The sequence below is a fragment of the Molothrus ater genome, chromosome 21 (assembly GCF_012460135.2).
Source record: "Molothrus ater isolate BHLD 08-10-18 breed brown headed cowbird chromosome 21, BPBGC_Mater_1.1, whole genome shotgun sequence".
NCBI lineage: Eukaryota > Metazoa > Chordata > Aves > Passeriformes > Icteridae > Molothrus > Molothrus ater.
Window position 1 is genome coordinate 8,768,908 of NC_050498.2, and position 23,388 is coordinate 8,792,295.

Genomic DNA, 23,388 nt, shown 5'->3' on the forward strand with positions numbered 1-23,388 from the left:
ATCCCTCCGCGCGGCCGGGAGGCCGGCGGCAGGTGCGGGTATCCTTCCGCGGCGGTATCCTTCCGCCGGCGGGGGCAGCTTCCGCACGGCCCCGCTCCGCCATCGCGGCCCCGCTCCGCCCGCACCGCTGAGCCCGGCCCGGCCCGGAGCGCCCCGCCGCCGCCATGGCCCAGATCCTACCCATCCGCTTCCAGGAGCACCTCCAGGTGGGCGCGGGGGCGGGCGGGCCGCTGCCTCGCTCCGCCGGGGGAGCCACCCGGGGACGGTGCCGGGGGAGCTGCGCCGGGCCTGCCCGCGGTGCCTCCGTGAGGGCGGCCGGGCGCGCTCGGCGGGCTGCTCGCCCTGCCGGTGTCCGGCTCGGGGAGCGCTGCCCGAAGGGCACTCCCGGGAGGGGCCGGGCCGGGCATCCCGCCCTTGCCGGTGCCCGCGGGCCGTGCCCCGGCGGGGTGGGCGAGGCTGGCGCGGTGCCCGGGCGGGCCGGGCGGTGCGGGCCGGGCGCGGGTGGCTCCGCTGCGCTTGCCGGAGCGGCGCCAGGGGGAAATCCCGGCCCGGCACGGCCCGGGGGGGTGAGGCGGGCAGGTGGCCGAGCTGCGTCCGTGTGCCGCTTAGTGTTATTTATTTGAATGGTGTTAAAGCCTCAGTAGTTCTAAGGACAGGCTAAAGCGATCTGCCGGTGTTCCCGCTTGGAATGTCATTTTGTGGAGGGAAAATCGCGTATTGCAGCGAAATGTGGGAGCTGCTGCGGCTGCCTGCAGTGCAGCTGTGGCAGTGCAGGTGCCCAGGTGCCAGCTCCGCTGTCCGCTGGCCTCTCCCCAAGCCCACCTCTGGCTCTCGTTGCACCAGACCCACACGTTAATAGTTTATTTCCGAGTGATGGCGTTGAATTTCTCTGAGGTGACTTCCTGGAGGCGCCGGGCTGCGGTGCGGGAGTGCGGGGCTCCCTCCCGGAGCAGCAGCGAGTGCTCCCTGCCCGTGGGTGAAGCTGCAGCACTGGGAGGGGTCTGGATCCAGTTGTGCAATGGGCACTTCCCATCTGACAGGTCTGGAGGGCGAAGGGCTGCGAGCCGCGGTGTTACTGAGCTCGGTTTCACTGCTGAGGGAGGAGTGGTTTTTTTTGAGGGGAATTTGTCTAATAAAAGCTACATTGGCACCCCTGGTCAAGGTCTTCTGGTGGCATTTGGTGCCAGTGTCTGTGTTTGGTTTGTGTTCAGCTAACTGGGGCTGTGCTGGGCAAACACGGTGATGGATTTGCATGATTTACAGTGCCTTTTTTTCCTAACTCGAATGGAAAGTAATTCATTTCTAGGCACCTCGTTGAAAGAACCACTGCAGAATACTTAGTTGAAGGCTGCAGCTGTTCATAGTGTCTAAATAAACGCTGCCTTGGTGCTTGTTCAGGCGTGTAGCTGAGCACTGAACGGTTTTACTCCAATATCGGTTCAAAAGCAGGCCAGAATTCCTAGTTTGGGTGTCCCTGTAGTGAGCAGCACTGACAGGCGGATCTCAGGAATTGGCCAGAGCTTCACCTCCCAGGCAGTGCCTTGTCCTGGCGCTGGCCAAGCCAGCCCCAGGTGCTGAGGAGGTTCTGTGCACTCAGGTGAAGCCCATCCCTCTGGGCAGCCCAGCTCTCAATCAGGCATTGTGGCAGTGCACCTTTGTGCATTATTTAAGCCCCAAACCTTGCATGTGACCCACTGCCAGGTCTCTAATGACATGAGTACTGTTACATAATGAAACTCATCTGCTTCACGCCACAAGTGCTGGGAGCTTTCAGGCCAGCACTACGGTGGAACAGGACTGCTCTGCCTCCAGACTGATTCATCTGTTTATTTGGGATTGGATTTGCATTTTTCTCTGCCTGTACCTATTTAGTGTGGAGCACTGGCTGAACCAGTATCTTTTGCAGCTGCACACAGGAGCTGATCCTTTCTCAGATGGGTGTGCACCCCTCTGAGCCTGGGTGCACGTGGCTCTTGCCTTTGAACTTCCTCCTTTCATTTCATTGGAAAAAAAAAATTCAGAGGAATTTGGATTCTAGGAGTTGCTTTTCTGCTGAAGTTCCTGATGTAATTTTGGGAGCAGAAACACTGATACTGCAATATTTTTGCTATCCAGGCTCCTCATGGACTCAATAATACAATTTCTTGAACTGTACCTGACCCACATTTGTCTAGGAAACTTGTTGTACAGGTGTTGTGCAACACCTGCAAGTTTGTAGTGATTCTTAATGGAAGAGGAGGTACCCAGCTGGAGCCTCAGCCATAAAAAGCAGGTGATGGATTTGAATGAGAAAGTTCTTGCAGGCTTTTATTGAAATCAATCAATAAACACAGTGTGATTCTGGTTCTGCACAGATTCATTACTGGAGGTTAAAAAATGATCAAGTACAAAGCTTGTCCTGGTGTTCAGCTTCAAGGCAGTCCATTAGCTGTTGGCAGCTTGGCTGTGTGGTTTGGGAATGAAAAGGTGAAAGCTGCAGAAACCTTGCTCCTGAACGCCTCATCTCTTGGGAGCACAGTGCTTTGTACCCCAAATGGGAGCTAAAGGTGGACTTTGGACAAGTAGTTAACTTGTTTGGGAGGAGGGAGCTTTCTGAGGAGTGTAGAACCAAAAAGTGTTGCAAGGTTTGTTTGGCAGAGTCACAAGCTCTGCAATCTCAGCAGCCCCAGGTGTGCAGCTGCTGTTATCTGTGTGATGTCTGCTGTACACCCCTGCCCTGCCACCAAGGAGCAGCAACAACAGGCTGGGCAAAACTTCCCTTGGGAATTTTCAGGGAGGAGCCCGATTGCTGTGCTATCAGCACTCATGTTAGAAAACTTTATATAGCTGCTGCTGGTTTTTTTTTCTTCCCCCAAAGTGGCTATGAGGAAACAATCCACTGTGTATGTAGTGGGAGATCAGAGTTCAGTGTGTGGGATGATTGCAAATCTGGTTGCTCCTATCCAGGCTTCAGGGATTCCTGGAATGTGCCTCTGCGTGTGTTTGAGGGTGAAAATAAAACTGTGCTTACTGTGGTGGGTCAGTGGAGCTTTTCTAAGGTGACACGTTCTTGATGAGTGGGAAGGAACCAGGCTAATTGGCAGGTGATGAACTGTGATTGCCACTTAATTTAACTGCACTACCCTGAAATACTGAACTTGGACCAGGCCCACTGCTGTACTGAGTTAAGGCATTAATAAATACTCTTCTGAATCGAAATACTTTTGTAAGACAATGCAGAGAAAACTGCCAGCTCAGGCTGTGCACTTGATAGCAGGACAGAACTGCTTTTTTAACACTAGGAAAAGGGGGTTTGTATCTATTGTTCATTGAAGGAGCAAACCTGAATGACAGCTGTGCTGTTCTGCTGTGGTGGTGCTTGGATGGCTCTTGGAATCACAGCTGTGCCAGAGAATAAAACAGGACAGCCAGGGAATCATAGAACAAAATAGATAAATTCAGTACTTTGCTCTAAATATGACAAACAGCAAAATTCTTCCATGTATTGTGCTGACAGTGAGTTTAATGCAGCCTAAACCACTAAATCTCTGCTGTAACAGCATTAGTTGGAAGCAGTTGCATCCTCTGTTGATTGTACAAGTCAGGAATTAGAGGACTGTGGTGCCTAATGCTGTTTTGGTGGGGTTCTTGCTCTCTGCTTCTTAGTGGATCCACAGTTCCTAAAGGCAGCGATTGTGGAGTATTCCTACAGAGGGAAAATACGTGACAGAGAATTGGAGTGAGAGAGATTGTGTGTGTGTGTCTCAGCTAATTGGATAGGAGCAATTAGTTAAGCAGTTTATGAGCTGTTCTGGGCATGTCCCTCACAGGCACTGAGGTGCAGGGCCCTGCTGCCTTGGTGGCTGTGCTGATTTAGTGCTTCCTGCTGGGATTGGGGCGGGATCAGTGGTTCTGAACTCCAGTTCCAGCAGGTACAGCCTCACTGGGGGAGCTGGGGCAGTCCCACAGCACCTCCCTGGCTGCTGAGAGCGGGTGGTGCCTCAGCCTGCTCAGGGTGAGGCAGAAAATAGGAAGGATATAGAAACAGGGGAGCTCTTGAATGTCAGAGAGGTCCCTTATCTGTTGAAAACACGACTTCCTAGGCTGCCACAAGCTGTAGCTCTTACCTTGCACTGGTAAATACGAAGTGCTTTACCATGGACTGGCTCTGAGAACTGCAGGGAGTAACTGAGAGAGCATCACCAACACAAATGGCTTTGTGTGACTTATGTTTGCTTTGCTGAACTTTGGTCTGTGGAATTAAAAGAGCAGCTCAAGTGTCTGCCTTGGTCAATCAGAGCCTAGGGAAGCATGGCCTGGGATAGAGCTAAATATGATTCATTGCACACTGGAGTGCTTCTCAAAAAAAATGGGTATTTTCCAGTTTAGTGGCGTTTTCCAGCTTTGTGATTTCTAGCAGCATGCAGATAAGGAGTCTCTGGGCAGGGGCTGAGCAGCTGCTTGTGGCCACAAGAGCAGTGGTTGCATCCTGTTGAGTGTGAGAGCTGAGGTGAAATGTGTGCTCAGCACTTCCGCGCCCTTCCTCGTAGGCAAGGAGAAATTATCTGACAGCTAAGCAGACTGCCACAAGAAAGGGAACATTACAGGAAGGGGTCAACAAAGAGACTCCTGTCAGCAGTTTTACCATTCAGTTTGATGTCCCATACATGTGACAACTTCTCTGGCTAAGTTACCAAGAATGCACTTGAATTATCTTCCAGTGAAAAAATAATTCTGGTAATCAGCCATTGCCTTACAATGTTACAATGACTCACATCTCAGGGCTGCTCAGATAAAAGCCATCTCAGAATTCCATGGTTCAGCAGAGCCTGCAAGTGACTGAAGTGTCTGATCCTGGGTGAGATGAGTCCTTTGGGGTGACATCTCTGCTGAACACGGGAGTTGCTGCTGTCCCTGACAATCTGTTTCATGGTTCCACTCTACTGGAGCAGCTATTTCACAGAACACTTTATTCCTAACAGGAGTCTGGTGTAACTGATCTTTCCAACAAATGGTGGTGTGAAATAACTCCCAACTGTAAATCAGTTGCCCAAGGACTGTTAGCAAGTTCTGCTTTCATATCTGCTTAAAAGCCAAGGAAGTGGGTTTTGTAGTAAAATATAGCAATGTCTGAAATTCCTTTTTTTTGGTTTTTTTTTTGTTTATGAATCAGTGAAAAGTAGTGGACTTGGTGCAACATTAAATACTTGGGGATATTTCCCTTTGTAATAAAGAGAAGAGGTAGAAAATCTGCCATAAACCCCTGTACTCCTTAGTTGTAGTTCAACCCCTGAGTTTGTACATGGAATAGTATTGAAATGTTCAGAATAAAAGCCTTCAAAGAAATATTTGCTGTCGTGTTTCCTAACAGTAATCTTCATCTCTGTTTGCTTTTCTTAGCTTTATAAACATGCCTGCCTCACTCACCTGAACTTCAGCCTGTTTGGGCAGGAAAACAACCTCTATTCCAGGGAATGATCTCTGCTCAGGAGTTCTGTGCAGCCCAGGAATTCACTGTTGGCTTCACCAGCCGGGCAAGGAAGTGCCACTCCTGGCTGGTGACACTCTTGTGTAACCAAACACGGGGATTGTCTCCATCAGAATCAATTTCCTGAGCCTTGAAGCAGATGTGGTTCATACACTTGGTTTGTTGAGATGAAAGATGAAATGTTGGCAGGAGGAGTTTGTGCACTTAGAGACCTTGCAGATGGTTGCACCTCCATCAGAAAACTTCAGAGCTCCTGTGCCAGTCTTCTAAATCTTTGCAAAGAAATACCTCACCTTTGATAACAGAAATGTTCAAAGCCTCCCATGTCCCACCTGGGTCAGTGGCTCAGGCCTGGCACTAGCAGATGGCAGTTTGCTGCAGATTAAGGTAAATCTGGCTTGCAATATCCAAGCACCTTTGCTGTGGTGGTTTTGTCTAGACCTCCCTAAGAGGTCCTGCCATCTGCTTGGACTTGCTGCTCTGATTTGTTCTGTTGACACCCTTTGAGTGTAGTGCTGTGAGTTATTGCCTGCTTGGCTCTCTGCAGCCGCCCCCCTCTACCAAACTAACGAGGAAATTGAATGCTTGATAAATGATTTGGCACTTGCTAAGCCTGCAGCCCTGGCAAAAGGAAATGCCACATCCCAGTAAGTCACTGCAGCCCTACCAGATCAAACTCCCACATCTCCGACCCTTCCCTCCCTGCAGGGGTTTGATTGGGATGTGTATAACCCTGCCTAGCTCATGTGCAATTGCCAGGTCCAGAGGACACTGCTCAAAGTGTGAAAGGGACTTTGGAGCTTGAATCTAAAATCCTCTGAGTGACTGGAGAATGTGTGGTCAGGTTCTGGGATGCTGGACCTCAAACACTTGCTTAAATCTGAGTAAAAGAGTTCTGACCTGTCAAGGAGTTAGGGTTTGATTTTTATTTTTTTTAATAGCTGTCAGATGCTGTCACCTGAAAGTTTCCTGGCTTTATTGTCAAAATATTTTCTGCTTACTCTGGATCAATTATCCAAGTGACTTCTGTGAGGCTTGCTCTGTTAACTTGCTGTGCCATGGCTGAGATGTTACTTGTTCCTCACATTTGCTGTTGCAGAGCCTGGGCAAAGGGGAAGTGGAGTAAAACCCTCTTTATCAGGAGCTGCAAACAGGCAGGAGCAGAGCAGCTGGGGCATGGCCTCCCTGGAGCTGGTTCAGAGCACAGCTGATAAGAGCTGAGAGCTCCAAACCAGCACAATCAGCCTAAAATGGCTTGGAAGGTCTCGCCCTTCTTGGGGCATCTTGGGCTTGAAGGTCCTCCAGAAAGAAAAACAGCAGAATATTGGAGCTGATAGTTCTTCTAGTAGAAGAAAACTGGAGTTCTCAAGGTGGACGAGCTGGATATCTGTGTGATATGACCATGACTGCATTTTCACTCTTAAAAATGCAACAAACTTTGTTTCCCTACTGACATCCTCCTCATACAGTAGCTTTGCAAAATGCTGTCAACAAAAGGGTTTTGTTGCAAGCTGTACAAGAAAGGTGAGCATTGAAAGGCTTAGGGGAGCAGGCTGTGGCTCAGAGAAGGAAGTGGTTTATTGATAACTTCTGTGTCAAACAGGGCCATTGGTGATTTCAGGAGTGCCCAGCTCTGCTCCTGCTGCGAGACAAGCCTGGGTTAATTGCTAGACAGGCAGCTTTTTTTAGCTGCACGGGGATAAAGATAAAGCTCAGACACCTCACGTGTGATGTTAAGCTTGAAATAGTGATAGCTGCCAAAGGCAGTGGATGAGCTCAGGGAGGAGAGCTGGTGAGAGTGAGGGCTGAAGCTGCAGTCCAGTATGGTGAGTTCAGTGTGCTTTAAGCCACGTGAGGGGGCTCAAAGATTGAGTTCTTAATGGTTAAGTTGTAAATGGACCCTGAAGAGAGGATACCAAGTGCTTGAATGCTTCTCCAGGAAGCCTGCTGGGTTTAGTTGAAATTGTGCAGCACTGTGTGTTGTGCAGGTTTGGGGTAGCATTGCTGTTTTGTCACCAAAAAAAACAGCAAAGTCTGATATTTCCTGTGACAAAATTCACAAAAGCTGCTTGTGGCTATACCAAGGTAATAACTTAATGTTAAACCTTTTTCTTCTCTTCCAGCTCCAAAATCTGGGCATCAACCCAGCAAACATTGGGTTCAGCACTCTGACAATGGAGTCTGACAAATTCATCTGCATCAGAGAGAAAGTAGGAGAACAGGCTCAAGTGGTGATCATTGACATGAATGACCCCAGCAACCCCATCCGGAGACCAATTTCAGCTGACAGCGCTATCATGAACCCTGCCAGTAAAGTCATTGCACTGAAAGGTATGAGTTCTGATAAAGGGCTGCTTGAAGTGCATGGAGAGCCTGCTGTAGAGCTAGTTTATGAGGGACTGAGCTCTCCCAGGTCATTTATGTGGGAGGATCCTGCAGCAATTTTCCACAGCTTAATGGGAGATTAAGTTGAATGCATTTTCAGTTCTTCTGGAGGCAGCTGGGCAGGGAACTTCAGCTGAGGCTTCCTGCTATTTTGCTGATCATTAGGATGAGGTTTTTCCTTCAGTCCAAATGCTGCAGCTTCTGAGCAGGGAGAGCTGGAAGCCAAGTGTGGGCTTTAAGGAATCATGTTAGAGGGAAGTGAGACCTGACCTAGGAGTGTAACCCTTAGATCAACTAAACCTTTCCTTAGGGACAGGAAAACTAAGGCTGGGAAGGGGAGACAAATATTCCTTGGTTTGGCCTTGCTGAAAGAGACCAGTGCATATTTATTATATCAGCCAGTGATAAGAGGAGTAAAACTATGCAGGGAAGACTTGTGTGGTGAAGGAAGTACAAGGTCAGGCAGCTTGGTGTCTCTGGTGTTCCAGAGAGCAGGCATTCCTCTGGAGTCTCCAGAAATGTCCATCTCTTCCCCTCAGAGGCCCAAAAAGCTCTAAGTGCAGTCACTCTAGAAATGCATGTAATGCTAATGGAAAGATTTGTATGTATCCAATGTTACCTAACTTTGACTTTAATACTGTGCTACTGTTTTGTCACAACTTTAATGCTTTCTTGTGTGTGCAGATGGTGAGTTACCTCAATTGACTGTACCTAGTACCTGTTGTGTCTTATGACAAGAAAAAGCAGAATAAAATGGCTCAGATTTATGGTGCACATGGCTGAACAGTGGTGTTTAAGCAACTGAAGGCCTAAAACTCAGAGGTTTTTCATACCCTCCCAAGCAAGGGAGACCCTAAGATTCCCAAAATTAATCCACTCAAGAGCCCAAAGTGTACTTAAATCACTGGGATCTTAATACTGAGCTTTTTATGAACAGGACTGACCCCTTTGACTCAAGTCTAGATTTTGCCTTGCAATATACCTTGCCTAGCATGTAGGAATGTGTTACCTGAATGTCCTCTCCCTTGACCCTAAAGCTCCAGCTGCACTAGATGTGGAAACAAACTGCTGCCTGTAGCCTGAGTAACTCTGTAGTAGAGAGATTTCTCCAAGTTCTGGAGGAACTCCTCACTCAGCATCTTGCATCAATTGCTGAGCTAATGGCTTTGAGCTAAATCAGTCCTGGATGAGTGCAGGCACTTGCCTCTGTGGCACTGTGACTTCCTCAAGCTGGGCTACAGTTAGTAACTGTAGCAGATTTCTGGCCTGCATCCAGTTTTGTGGGATCTTTTCTATTCCTCCTGGGCTACACTTATGTGTGCTTAAATAATTCTCCCCTGTAAGTAATAGAACTGTCAGAACTTTTCTTATCTTCTCAACAGGAAGAAATAATTTCTTAGGCCAGTGTGTTATAAAAACTGGTAGATATGACTGCAGGTGGCCGTTCAGGATGTTTGTATGCACCATTCTATGTGATTTGGAGAACTTTTCCTCTTGCCTTCTAGAGCTTGTGTTGGTCCCTAGATTCCTTCCCCTGCACAGTTCCTGTCAGTCTGGTTTGCAGTCAGTAGCTGTGTATTCCATTAGTGCAACCCCAAGGTTTTGGTTAATTAGCCTGAATTACAAAAGCCCTCTGCCAACCTGACTGTTCCATGTTGTGCCCTTTTAATACTTGAAACAGATGTGGACATAGCTTTAACTGCCACTGACAGCTTCCCTCAGAGCTCCAAGGAGCCTCAGCATGACTGTGACCTGGTTTTGATGTATGTGAAGTATCCTCCAACCCATTTGTGTGGCTGAAGCTTTTGTCTCCTACCAACCCATTCTCCACATCTGTTTGATTGCTCAGTAGTGGCAAATCAGTAAAACCAGCCGCAGGAGTGTGGTCTGGTTCCAAGTGGAAGCCGATCCCTGAAGGTCTGCCAGTCTAGAACAGCTTTTTCTTGAAGGAAGTCCCCAGGGTTTGATGTCCTAGTGCAGCTCTTCTGCTCTGCCCCGTGCCTAACAACTCTGTGTCTTCTAGCTGGGAAAACGCTGCAAATCTTCAACATTGAGATGAAGAGCAAGATGAAGGCTCACACCATGACAGATGATGTCACCTTCTGGAAGTGGATCTCTCTGAACACTGTTGCCCTCGTGACGGATAATGCCGTTTACCACTGGAGCATGGAGGGCGAGTCCCAGCCCGTGAAGATGTTTGATCGCCACTCCAGCCTTGCTGGCTGCCAGATCATCAACTACAGAACTGATGCCAAGCAGAAATGGCTCTTGCTGACTGGAATATCTGCACAGGTACTTTACCTCCAGGAAGGTGGGGAAACTCAAGAGCTTGTCTTGTTGTCTCCTTCTACAGGAACAGGACTGATCTGTTTGTTTGATTAAATGTAAATGCTTGTCTCAATCTTCAAATAACAAACTTAAGTGTAACTGAAAATCTCAAATTACTCTAATTGGATTTGTAATGATATAACACTAGTGCAAGGTTAAGAGTCTGAAGTGTTGCTGTTGTAAGAGGAAGCTTTAAATGGCAGCATGTTGACCAATATGAAATGAAATTACTGTCTGGTTTTCCTGACACTTGTTCTTTTTTGTGTAGCAAAACCGTGTAGTGGGGGCAATGCAGCTCTACTCTGTGGACAGAAAAGTGTCCCAGCCCATCGAGGGACATGCAGCCAGCTTTGCACAGTTCAAGATGGAAGGGAATGCTGAAGAATCCACTCTCTTCTGTTTTGCAGTAAGAGGGCAAGCTGGGGGTAAGGTAAGGCTTGGTTCTAAACATATTGTAGTCTTTAGTGACTCACCCTGGTTCTCTGCTTCCAGGAGAACAAGTGGCTTAATGCAAAAAGTTACATTTAAGGAAGAAAGTGAAGGACTTTGTCAGTCTGGATATGACATGTGGTGCATGCAGAGCTTGGACTACCTGGTGTAGCAAGAATCTGTGAGTGGAGAAGTTAAGTGGCATGTCATGACCAGCCCAATTAGCTGCTTGAAACAGGAGGCTCTCAGCTTCACAGGCTAAGCTTGAGGGAAAAGCTGTGGTAATCTTTCTTTGGGGCTGATCCTTGGTATCAGGCTCAACTAATTTCCAAAGTATTGGATGAAAATGAAAAAAAAAAAAGTGCCTTAGCCTTGCAATAGTGTTGCAAGGCTAAATAGTGATCCCATGTGAATGCTGGAATTAGGTGAGTTACAGCAAAACCAGAGTAAAACCAGAGCTAGATTCAGAGAAACATCTTCAGAACTGTCTCTGTAGAATGTGAACCAAGTTAAAAGAGTGCATCTAAAGGAACCTAACTGAATCCTGAGACTTCCAAGTAATTAGGGGCAACTAAAGATCATATTAACTGTTTCCCTCACCTCTGGTACATGAACACCAGGTGCCACACCTTTAGCCAGTGAAAATATTTAGGAAGTTTACCTTAGTTTGTCTTTGCATAAACTTGGGATTAAGGCTGAGCAGCAAAAGAACTGCTGTAATTTCATTGTTGAATCTATTGTTAAATAAATTAGATGCAAGAATTAATCTTATCTCTTGCACAGCTGCATATCATTGAGGTTGGCACACCACCCACTGGGAATCAGCCCTTTCCAAAGAAAGCTGTGGATGTCTTCTTCCCTCCTGAAGCACAAAGTGACTTTCCTGTTGCTATGCAGGTATGACAGCTGCAAAAGGTCTGCAGCTTCTCTTGGTGGATGTGACAGGAGCAGGGAGGGCACTGGGAGCCAGCTGGTTAATGTGGCCCTAAACTGGTGGGACTGCTGCTCCTGCTTCAGTAGTGGTAAAGGTGGAGACAAGCAGCATTCAAAAGCAGCATGTTCTTATTTATAGAGGAAATATCATATGTTTTAACTGCTTTTCAAGCTCTTCAGACGTCATTCTGCTGTGATAGTACTCAAGTAAAAATAAAACAGCACTTCTGGCTGTCCTGAAATGGCCCAGCTGTTTCAAAAGCACCAACTCATTTATCCAGTGCCAAATTTGAGTAATCTATTTGTGTTTTGTAGATCAGTGACAAGCACGATGTGGTGTTCCTCATAACAAAGTATGGCTACATCCACTTGTATGACCTGGAAACTGGCACCTGTATCTACATGAACAGGATCAGTGGAGAGACCATTTTTGTTACTGCACAGCACGAAGCAACAGCTGGAATTATTGGAGTCAACAGAAAGGGACAGGTAAGGGAGCTTGGCCTGGAAGCCACTGCTTTAGCTGATCCCCCTGGCTCCTCATGACACACTGCAGGGTTCATGTCTATGAATAAAAATTCAGTTTCCAGAAATGTTAACTTTGAACTCTGCTCAGAGCATGTGAGGTCTGACAGTGTTCTGAGCCCCAAAATAAATTTGCTGTTCTATCTCCATACTTAACTACTTTATGAACAAGTTACTAACATTGTACAGCCATGCCTTTGGCCCACGTTGATTTTGGGTGGTGTTGATTGTTGAGCATGGGGAATATAGAGCAGACTTGTTCCTGCTGTCCTCTAGGATTGATTACTTAAGACATTGAGTTTTAGAAAGATCCCTATATCCCTGAAAGATCCATTGTATCCCTGTGCTTCTACCTCTGCAGATACCTCAATTAAACTGTTAATTGCTTTCTTTGATGCAGACAATGGATGACATTGGTTCTTTCTGACCAGAGGTCTCTTTAATAAAATGACAAGTATGAGTTACCAAGGGATGAAAGTTTCCATAAATACCCTAACTTTCCCCTCAGAAGTTAGCTTAGCCTTTGGCTCACTTCTGATACTTGGGCTAAGTGGAGGTTTCCCTGCTGGTTTCTCCAGGTGCTCTCAGTGTGTGTGGAAGAGGAGAACATCATTCCCTACATCACCAACGTGCTGCAGAACCCTGACCTGGCTTTACGGATGGCTGTCCGCAACAACCTGGCGGGGGCCGAGGAGCTCTTTGCCAGGAAATTCAATGCACTCTTTGCACAGGGGAACTATTCAGAGGCAGCAAAAGTGGCAGCTAATGCCCCAAAGGTAAAGTGATCAGAACAGCACTGAACTCTACTGACTTCAGCTTCTTGCTTCAGGAAAGCTCAGTGAATTTTTCTAGTGGAAAGGGCACAGTCTTTTTACTGCTCTTGTCCCAAGGTAGTTTGGTGTTTCACAGGTACCTTGGGTGATGACAGTGATTGCAAGCTGGATGATTTTGGAGTTTGTGAAGCCCACAGAGGAAGGGAGGAATAAATGATGAAGTAATGGCTATGATTCATAACGTTTCTGGTACTCACCTTTACTTCTCCAGTGATACAAATGTGTCTGTGAAAAGACAACCTCTAGCTGAGACTGCACCTGGAAACAGGATAAAAAACCCAGGCTAAGACTAAATTCAGATGAGAGGAACTTGCTTGCAAGGCCAAGCGTGTCCTAATTCTGAACTTAAATCTGCATTGCTACTGAAATAAATGTAATGGGTTATTATAGCACATTTTCTGTCAGAGCGCCTCAGTGCCTGAGCTGGTGTTCAGCCATATTGCTCCTGACATTCTGGGCTGGCAAAACATAGAAATGCTTGTGACAGCTACAGTGACATTACCTCCAGCTTCCTGGAGAAACTCCTGCCAAGCCACAACAGCAGAAAAGAAAATTGAAGTGGATCTCTCTCTCTCTCTCTCTCTGGCAGGGAATCCTGCGTACTCCAGACACCATACGCCGGTTCCAGAGTGTTCCAGCTCAGCCAGGACAGACTTCCCCTCTCCTGCAGTATTTTGGCATTCTGCTGGACCAAGGGCAGCTGAACAAGTATGAGTCACTGGAGCTCTGCAGACCCGTGCTCCAGCAGGGCCGCAAGCAGCTCTTGGAAAAATGGTTAAAAGAAGATAAGGTGAGTTTGGGATTGATATCTTCAGAGCTGTGGGGGGGAAGGAACAGCACTGCCTGACAGCCTCCCCCCTTCCCAAGAAAATTCAGCTGGGAGCTCAGCAGTGACAGCAAATAGCTGAGCAATAGGTGCTCACTCTACCTGTCACTATGCCTCAAACTACTGCAAGAGAATTGATCAAATTCTCACTCATTCTGCATTTAAAATCACAGCAGGATGTGCAGAGCATGGAAAGCTCTAAGCTGCTGCTGGGCTTTGCCAAACCAGTCCTTTGGAAACTGATTGCAAGTGCTGTGAGCAGTGGTTACAGCTGTGTAATTAATTGGAGAAACATGCTGGTACAATGTGTCACCAAGTTCTGGCTCTGAAAATTGGTTTGAGTGCTGTGGAGCATGCGGAGCTGAGCCCACTAGAGCCCTGCTGGGAGAGTCAGCTCAGGCTGTCAAGCTGGACCTTAATTTTTTTAAAGTCCAAAAGGAAGAGAAATGAGGAAGAGGGTGGTGGTGCATCTCAGCATGGCTCTGTCAGGGTGGGCTGACTGCATTTCTGTTTCTGAGCAGCTGGAGTGCTCGGAGGAGCTGGGAGACCTTGTGAAATCTGTGGATCCCACGCTAGCACTTAGTGTCTATCTGAGGGCCAACGTTCCAAACAAGGTCATCCAATGTTTTGCTGAAACAGGACAAGTCCAGAAGATTGTTTTGTATGCTAAGAAGGTGAGAGAAAATTAAATTGCCGTATCTGTCCTATATTTAATAATAACTAGTGCATGTTCCAAAGTAGCTAGAAGTGACTGTGGGGAATCTGAGAGCCTGTATAGTATTTACTTTTGCCTCAAGGTTTTTATGAATAGTTACTGTTAGACTTCATACATGGGTCTTTCCCTACTTCCCCATGTAGCCTTTTCCAAAGAGGAAATCCTGGCTGGGTTGTGTAATCTCCTGACAGTAGCTTTGGCTGAGCTCTGTATTTTTAACAAGGTGTGTGCTCTTGCTGAGTTCTCACCTTCCATCATCTTCTCAGGTTGGATATACTCCAGACTGGATTTTTTTGCTGAGGAATGTAATGAGAATCAGCCCTGATCAAGGACAGCAGTTTGCACAAATGCTCGTTCAAGATGAAGAGCCTCTTGCAGATATAACACAGGTAAATAACTTTATTGCTGTGAAATGTTGACTTCAAAGCATCAAACTGGTAAGAGGAGCCCTGCTCAAACCATCAGAGCAATGAGTTTGGATTTAGCTTTGGAAGCTGCATTGATGCTTAAATATACTTTCAGTTACTCTTAACCTAAATTTCTTTCTTTTTTTTCTTTTTTTTTTTTTTTTTCAGATTGTGGATGTCTTTATGGAATATAATTTAATCCAGCAATGTACAGCCTTTCTGCTGGATGCACTGAAGAATAATCGTCCCTCAGAAGGTCCCCTGCAAACACGTTTACTTGAGATGAACCTCATGCACGCCCCTCAGGTACCTGCTCAGGCTTCCTGGAGCTGCACGTGGCAAACACTGCTAGGGGTGCTCAGGAACTGAGTGAAAATGTTCCCTGTTCCTTCTAGGTTGCAGATGCCATCCTGGGAAACCAAATGTTTACTCACTATGACCGGGCTCACATAGCTCAGCTGTGTGAGAAGGCTGGTTTGCTGCAGAGAGCACTCGAGCACTTCACAGACCTCTACGACATCAAGCGTGCCGTGGTTCACACTCACCTCCTCAACCCTGAGGTGAGGCATCAAACACCCTGCACCTACAAATCCAGCCTTTAATAACTGCTCTTTGCTCAGGTCTAAAATGCCCTGTGTGTCTTTGCAGTGGTTAGTGAATTATTTTGGGTCCTTATCGGTAGAAGACTCTCTGGAGTGTCTGCGTGCGATGCTGTCCGCTAACATCCGTCAGAACCTGCAGATCTGTGTCCAGGTGGCCTCCAAATACCATGAACAGCTGTCAACACAGTCACTCATTGAGCTCTTTGAGTCCTTCAAGAGCTTTGAAGGTAAGTGTGTACTTCTGCAAGAGAAGCTGGTGCTCACCTTTTTACAGATGTGTGTCTGTCTGCTGAAATCTAGAAAGCCATCATGAGCTTAAGTAGTTAGGCCTCAAACTGTGTTGAAACAGATCTAAACCTTCAAGTTTCCCTGTTTAGGATGGATACCACTATTCAGTTGCATAATTGGTTTTTCTGAAATCCTGGAAAATGTTTGGAGCTGTAGAAAAACCTAGAATGCCGGCCTCTTGCCTTTGTCCAAAATGGTGCCTAAATTTCTGTAGCCTTTGGGATTTGTACTTTTAAATGAGACCGGCAAATAATGTGTTGACTGTTTCTCTCCAGGTTTGTTTTATTTCCTGGGCTCCATTGTAAACTTCAGCCAGGATCCAGATGTGCACTTCAAGTACATTCAAGCTGCATGCAAGACAGGACAAATTAAAGAAGTGGAAAGAATCTGCAGGGAAAGCAACTGCTATGATCCAGAACGTGTTAAAAACTTCCTCAAGGTAATGTTTGGGTAACACTGGACTGTCTGGGGCTGTTTGGGGTGCTGATAAAACATGGTGTGTCACTAGTGAAATGAGGCAGCTCTGTGAAAATAGATGAGTTTTAACCTTTGCACTTAAGGATCCAAGTGTCCTCAAACCAGAGGTATCTGCCATGTTGACAGTACCTCCTAATGAAGTCTGAGCCTGGAATATTGTCTAAAAAATAAGAATGTCAGGTCAGTTCCTCACTATTCTTGCTAAGGTTAATCTGGCTTGAACTCTTAACCTGTAGTAAATGTACCAGCTTACCAAGAACTTGTTAAAAATGTCTGCTATAAAATAGGAAACAGTTTGCTTAACTTGAGAACACCCATAGTGCCAAACGAGTTGATAACTTAATGCTTATTTATAGTGTAATCAACTCCAACTGAGCAACTACAGAAACAACAGATGAAAAGAGTCAGTTAATTCCAGAAACTTCAGGTTCAGGGCTGATCTGTCTTACTCCTACACACTGAAATTTCAGCCAGGTGAGCCATGGTTTAGCTCTGCTGGGAGATGCCAGTCAGTGGGGATGTATCCTGTCTGATCCAGAGCATTGCTGGAGAGTAGGAAAAGATGCTGGCTCAAAGTTCAGATTCTGTAATCTTAGTACTGAGCTTATTGACAAGTGCAACACTCTGAGAAATACCTGAGGAACCATGTGGGAGGGGAAAACTTTATCTGGGAACATTTCCTGCCTTCATGTTTGTTGGTTACATAGCATAGTCTTAGATTTTGCTGATCATATCTGAAGATGGCAAAACTCTTCCCAAGAGAATTCTCTAAAACTAACCTGGTGTCACCGAGGTGTAAGGTATGTCATTTGATCAAGCCACCTAAGATATGTTATCAAGCTGTCAAATTCCTGATGAAAGTTATTGTTTTTTGTGCTGTTCCATGTCTGGAATGTGCAGGACATGTACCAGGTAAATCTCCCAGTACAGGCCTCCCTGTGTAAAGTCCTTAAGTGTAATTTATATGTAGGATTATATTCTGGGATGTGCATGTTGAAATAAGTGATCTGAAATATGCATCCGGAATACTGTCTGCCACATAGACTAAGCTTCTGTACTGTAACCATTGTAACCTTATGCTGAAAGTTGGAATGCTTTTAGATAATTAATCTGGTAAGCAGTTTAACTAGTACTGCTATAGAGCTTAATTCTTACTGTTCTCTAAATCCATAGTTAGGAGGTATCACATGACACATGGCACTCAAAGTTAATTCTGTATATAAGTTTTACATTATGAACCTCAACTTAATCTAGTCTTGGTTAAATTTTTTTTGAAATCCCAGAGTGCTAATCCTGCACACAAAACATCAGTGGCAACTAAAAATACTCTCTATAGCCTAGGCTTGTAATAGTTGTATTGTGTTGTAAAACTCTGTAGAGTCTGCCATGCAAAGGAGCAGGGTTAAACTCCAAAAAGCTTCTTGCTCCTCACACCCTGCAGTGGGTGTGAGTGCTCCCACTTTACATATTGCAAACAATTAGCTGAACAACAAGCTGTCATTATTTGGTTGACTGTTGAGATTGGCTTTCCAAATTCAGCTGCTTTGACAGTTTAAGTGACTGTATTATTTGTCTGCTTAAATCCAAGAGCAAAACCAAATTACTAAAGCTTTTCTCTTTCTAGGAAGCTAAACTCACTGACCAGCTGCCTCTCATCATTGTGTGTGACCGCTTTGACTTTGTCCACGACTTGGTGCTGTATTTGTATAGAAATAATCTCCAGAAATATATTGAGATTTATGTACAGAAGGTAGGTGACAACTTGGCCCTTGGCTTCAGTGAATCAAATTGATCAGTTTTTATTTGTATATGATACAATTACTGGCATCATGTTTAAGTATTCTGCAAACAGATTTGTACCTGAGACTGACATTTAAGTGATTATTAGTGGCCTCCAGTAAATTAGCCCTGATGTGAGTCAGATCTCATTCTTCAGTCAGGTTAAGCAGTAACTCCCACTCGTGTGCCACTTGAAGGGGGAAGACTTGGTAGAATAACTTTGGAGTTGCTGGGGTGATTTTAAGTCTCAACATTTTGGAGGGGGGAGGAGGGGAAGTTTTCCTTTTAACTTCCTGCAGGGACAGAGTAGATTGCTCAGGAGCTCTTCCTGTGGGAGCTAAGTGAGCCCCTGGGCTGGGCTGGAACACCTGTTGACTGAAGAATTGACTTTTAAGCTTGTTCAGAGCCTCAGAGGCTGGGAGTAGAGGTGGGAAGATGGGGTCAGTCTTCACAAGTGCAGTTCTGGGGATGAGTATTGCCTGCCCCTGCTCCCTGACAGCATCCTGACCTCTTTAAATGCTCCTGTGCAGGTGAATCCCAGCCGTCTGCCAGTTGTTATTGGGGGACTGCTTGATGTGGATTGCTCTGAAGATGTGATCAAGAACCTCATCCTTGTAGTGAGAGGTCAATTTTCAACTGATGAACTTGTTGCAGAGGTTGAGAAAAGAAACAGGTATCAAACTTCTACAAGTCTCTTAGCAATTCCCAGTCTGCTGCTCATCCATGAGTGCATGTCCCACAGCTAAAGCTGGTACTGACACCAGCAGAAGCTGCCACTGGGTGAGAACCAGCTCTAATTCTTGGCCAGTGTGGGGATCTCTCCAGATAACTTTGGTGTGTTTTCTTCATAGTGTCAGAAGCTTACACCATTATAATAACGAATCAAAATGTAGGTTAAAACAGAGCACTGGAACTCTGGTTTAGTTCCTACACCAAGACTGGCTTCCAGGGTGGAGAAATCACGCAATTGGATATTTACTTACTCAACCTCTAACATGAAAATCAATTCCTTCTAGGCTGAAGCTGCTTCTGCCCTGGCTGGAAGCAAGAATTCACGAGGGCTGTGAGGAGCCTGCCACTCACAATGCACTGGCCAAGATATACATTGACAGCAACAACAACCCAGAGAGGTTCCTGCGTGAGAATCCCTACTATGACAGCCGTGTTGTTGGCAAGTACTGTGAGAAGAGGGACCCTCACCTGGCCTGCGTGGCCTACGAGCGTGGACAGTGTGACCTGGAGCTGATTAACGTATGTATGCCAGGCTGCTGCCTGTGAGTGACTGCTAACATCGGTGTCATGGCCTGCATAGAAAGCTTTAGGACAAAAGCATGGGTTTTTTTAACATGTATTAAGCTGGGAAGTGCATGTTTCTAACACACAAGAGGAGGTGGCTGTTTAACCTCCCTTTGCAGCTTAATGAGAAACTCTCCTGCTCATCCTGGGAGGTTAATGGAGTATCAAAGGCTGAGATTTCAGTCTGCCCCTCTTATCTGTAGGCTCCATAGCCTTGCCTTCCCTCTGAGCAAGCTGTGCCTTTCTCCAGGTGTGCAATGAGAACTCCCTCTTCAAGAGTCTCTCCCGCTACTTAGTTCGTCGTAAGGACCCCGAGCTCTGGGCCAGTGTGCTGCTGGAAAGCAACCCCTACAGGAGACCCCTCATTGACCAGGTACACCTGGCAGGACATCCACAGCCCTGCCTGTCCCACCTGGCTTTGCAGAACCTGATATCACTCATTTCTGCATGCCTTGCTCTGCCTGCAGGTTGTCCAGACTGCTCTGTCAGAGACCCAGGACCCCGAGGAAGTCTCTGTCACTGTGAAGGCCTTCATGACTGCAGATCTTCCCAATGAGCTCATTGAACTGCTGGAGAAAATCGTTCTGGATAATTCAGTGTTCAGTGAGCACAGGTATGTGAAATGAAAACCAAGCCACAGGAAACTTGGAGTTACTGCTGTAATGTGAAACAGCAAATAAACTAATGCCTTCTCCAGAGGGGAGGCTGAATTTCTTGATCATTATATTTGATAAGCACTATTTCTTTCCCTCTTCAGGAACCTGCAGAACCTTCTCATCCTTACAGCTATCAAGGCTGACCGCACCCGTGTCATGGAGTACATCAACCGCCTGGATAACTACGATGCCCCTGATATAGCCAATATTGCTATCAGCAACGAGCTTTTTGAGGAGGCATTTGCTATCTTCAGGAAGTTTGATGTCAACACATCAGCTGTACAGGTATCTTCAATTCTCAGGCTGTAAAACATCCCTGTGCATCCCCACACAAGGACTTTGCTGGTGCTTAACACCAATTAGCAAAGTGCCCAAAGCTGCTCAGTGTCTTCTCTTACAAAACAGACACTGTTTCTGTGAAAATAGATGAGTTTTAACTTTTGCACTTAAGGATCCAAGTGTCCTCAAACCTAAACAACACTTGTTTATTGAAACTTTGTAAGCCTAAAATCACTCACACTGTGTGAGTTGTATGGAGTTAGTCCCTCTCTTTTAAAAGCTGTGGATCCATTGAGGAACTTAAATAAACCCCAGCTCAGTGTGTTGTACAAGTGACCTTCCTGAGAGTGGCTGATGGTGGTTGTCCTTTCCCCAGGTGTTGATAGAGCACATTGGGAACCTGGACCGTGCGTACGAGTTCGCCGAGCGCTGCAATGAACCTGCAGTGTGGAGCCAGCTGGCCAAAGCACAGCTCCAGAAGGGGATGGTGAAGGAAGCAATTGACTCCTACATCAAAGCAGATGATCCTTCCTCATACATGGAAGTTGTTCAAGCTGCTAATGCCAGTGGTATGATTAAGTTTTGTTTACATCTTGCCTGTTGATAGTGCTCAGCTCTTTTGCCTGGTCTGCTCAAGCTGCAGCTCTGCCAGACCTGTATCTTGATGCAAGTAGAGGAATCTGGCCCTGCAAGGACTGCCCTAAATAAGAATGAGAAAAGGTAGTGTATTCCCTCTGCAGATAATCAGTGGTCTGAAATTTCTTTCTTTAGATAGCTGGAGACTTCTTTCAGAGTCTTTGTGTGAAGTTAAATAAGATTTTAGTTAGGCCCATTTTAAGATTATTTGATTGATGCATAATGAGCAGTGTGAAGGTTGTTGATTGTTGGGGAATAGCTGTAGAAACACGTCAAAATTAGGCTCAGCTGATTGGGGACACTTGTGCTTAACTTGAACAGTGGTGGGAAATAAACATTCTGAACTCCTTTCCATAGGCAACTGGGAAGAACTGGTGAAGTATCTGCAGATGGCACGCAAGAAGGCCCGGGAGTCGTATGTGGAAACAGAATTAATCTTTGCTCTTGCTAAAACAAACCGCCTGGCAGAGCTAGAGGAGTTCATCAACGGCCCCAACAATGCACATATCCAGCAGGTGAGTGGGACTGATGTTATTTTCCTGACTCACAGAGGAGTGTTGGAAATTCTGTCTCTTTGGATATGCACATGGATCTTGGCCTTTAAATCCATTTGACAAGGGCTTGAGCACATTTAGTGTAAAGCACTGGCTGAAAAAGGTGCAGGAATAAGCTGGCTGTGCTCTGCCCCAGGTTGGTGATCGCTGCTATGATGAGAAGATGTATGAAGCAGCCAAGCTCTTGTACAACAACGTGTCCAACTTCGGCCGCTTGGCCTCAACCTTGGTGCACCTGGGCGAGTACCAGGCAGCCGTGGATGGCGCTCGCAAAGCCAACAGCACTCGCACGTGGAAAGAGGTGAATTTACTGCCCCTGAGCTCAGGGCCTTCAAAGCTGGGGTCTGCTCAGAAGCCTTGGTGCTAAGCAGTAACACAACTCTCAATTCCAGGTCTGCTTTGCTTGTGTGGATGGAAAAGAATTCCGCCTGGCTCAGCTGTGTGGGCTCCACATTGTAGTGCATGCAGATGAGCTGGAAGAGCTAATCAACTATTACCAGGTAATTGAGCTGACTCCTGTTGTACAGTCAGTTCTGTCATGGCAACCCTGTCAAAATCTGGGATTCTGGATGGTTTCTGATGTGAAATGTCTCTGTCTGTGTCTCTAAGGATCGTGGGTACTTTGAGGAGCTGATCACCATGTTGGAAGCAGCGCTTGGGCTGGAGCGAGCACACATGGGGATGTTCACAGAGCTGGCAATTCTCTACTCCAAATTCAAGCCACAGAAGATGAGGGAGCACTTGGAGCTGTTCTGGTCCAGAGTCAACATTCCCAAGGTGAATGTCTGAGGCTTTAAATTTAGCTGAAAACACCTTTTTGGGCTGTCTGTACCCAGCTTTTACATGAGCAGCGCCTGAGGTTACTAATGGCACTAAAGCCTGAGCCCTGCTGGAAATTCCAGTTAACAAATATTGCTAATTCTGCCTTTTGCTTAGGTTCTGAGAGCTGCAGAACAAGCCCACCTCTGGGCTGAACTGGTGTTCCTGTATGATAAGTATGAAGAATATGATAATGCCATAATCACAATGATGAATCACCCAACAGATGCTTGGAAAGAAGGCCAGTTCAAAGATATCATCACTAAGGTATTGCTTTCCTGGTGAAAGTTCTGTTTTTCATTTGGATTTCCCCACAATCAAACTCGTGCTCTGAACATGCATCTTTACTCCTCTCTAGGTGGCCAATGTGGAGCTGTACTACAAGGCAGTTCAGTTCTATTTGGAATTTAAGCCTCTGCTGCTCAATGATCTGCTGATGGTGTTGTCCCCTCGGCTTGACCACACTCGTGCTGTCACATTCTTCACAAAGGTAATTTTCCTGCTATCCAGATCAAAACAAAAGCTGGGGAAGCATTGAGCTGTAGTAGCATTTAAAAATGCTTAGCCTACTCCCCTGCCTGCCAGGGAAGATGCTAAGAGACTTCCACAAAAACTGACTTAAACGTGTCTCTCTGGTTCCTTGAAGGTTAAACAGCTGCCCCTGGTTAAGCCTTACCTGCGCTCTGTTCAAAATCACAACAACAAATCAGTCAATGAGTCCCTCAACAACCTCTTCATTATTGAAGAAGATTACCAGGTATGCCTTGCCTTTAGGCACTTCATTCTGGATTTACCTCGTATTCTCAGCCTTTGCTTAATGTGTAGAAACACACGGTTTTCTCTCTCATTTTCAGTAGTTTTTACCTGCTTGCTGTTAACTTTAATTCCTTAAGTGCATGTTCTCCAGCTTTAAAGTGAATTAGTGATGAGGAGCCAAGGAATAAGTGGAAAAGTGTTAGTGGCTTTCTGAGAGCATTTTGTGCCATTCCAATTGGGGATAGAGTGGCTACTTTGTTATGAGTGTGACAGCTTTTATTTAAGGCAGACAAACACTGGGTGCTACCAAAAGGACTCACTGAAGAGGCACAGTTGTGATGCCTGGCTGTTTCACTGTTTTCAGAGAACAGCTGCCTGGTTTTCAGAGACTCTTAACC

General features: G+C 46.2%; 1 protein-coding gene across 2 annotated transcripts in view; it reads left to right on the forward strand.

Annotated features, from left to right (window-relative positions):
* Positions 1-58: 58 nt before the first annotated feature.
* The window catches only part of CLTC (clathrin heavy chain), a 30,400-nt gene continuing 7,070 nt past the window's right edge, over positions 59-23,388 (forward strand). For both annotated transcript variants that reach the window (XM_036395306.2, XM_036395308.2), the window contains exons 1-28: positions 59-206; positions 7,591-7,798; positions 9,876-10,144; positions 10,449-10,610; positions 11,393-11,506; positions 11,858-12,031; positions 12,646-12,843; positions 13,490-13,690; positions 14,248-14,400; positions 14,708-14,830; positions 15,017-15,154; positions 15,244-15,408; positions 15,497-15,677; positions 16,014-16,177; positions 17,840-17,965; positions 18,525-18,667; positions 19,011-19,245; positions 19,541-19,663; positions 19,758-19,903; positions 20,048-20,231; positions 20,602-20,794; positions 21,219-21,376; positions 21,552-21,716; positions 21,808-21,915; positions 22,025-22,192; positions 22,352-22,501; positions 22,593-22,724; positions 22,881-22,991. In XM_036395306.2, the coding sequence (XP_036251199.1) occupies positions 165-206; positions 7,591-7,798; positions 9,876-10,144; positions 10,449-10,610; positions 11,393-11,506; positions 11,858-12,031; positions 12,646-12,843; positions 13,490-13,690; positions 14,248-14,400; positions 14,708-14,830; positions 15,017-15,154; positions 15,244-15,408; positions 15,497-15,677; positions 16,014-16,177; positions 17,840-17,965; positions 18,525-18,667; positions 19,011-19,245; positions 19,541-19,663; positions 19,758-19,903; positions 20,048-20,231; positions 20,602-20,794; positions 21,219-21,376; positions 21,552-21,716; positions 21,808-21,915; positions 22,025-22,192; positions 22,352-22,501; positions 22,593-22,724; positions 22,881-22,991 (4,434 nt within the window). In that variant the 5' untranslated portion in view covers positions 59-164. The remainder of the gene's footprint in view (positions 207-7,590; positions 7,799-9,875; positions 10,145-10,448; positions 10,611-11,392; positions 11,507-11,857; positions 12,032-12,645; positions 12,844-13,489; positions 13,691-14,247; positions 14,401-14,707; positions 14,831-15,016; positions 15,155-15,243; positions 15,409-15,496; positions 15,678-16,013; positions 16,178-17,839; positions 17,966-18,524; positions 18,668-19,010; positions 19,246-19,540; positions 19,664-19,757; positions 19,904-20,047; positions 20,232-20,601; positions 20,795-21,218; positions 21,377-21,551; positions 21,717-21,807; positions 21,916-22,024; positions 22,193-22,351; positions 22,502-22,592; positions 22,725-22,880; positions 22,992-23,388) is intronic.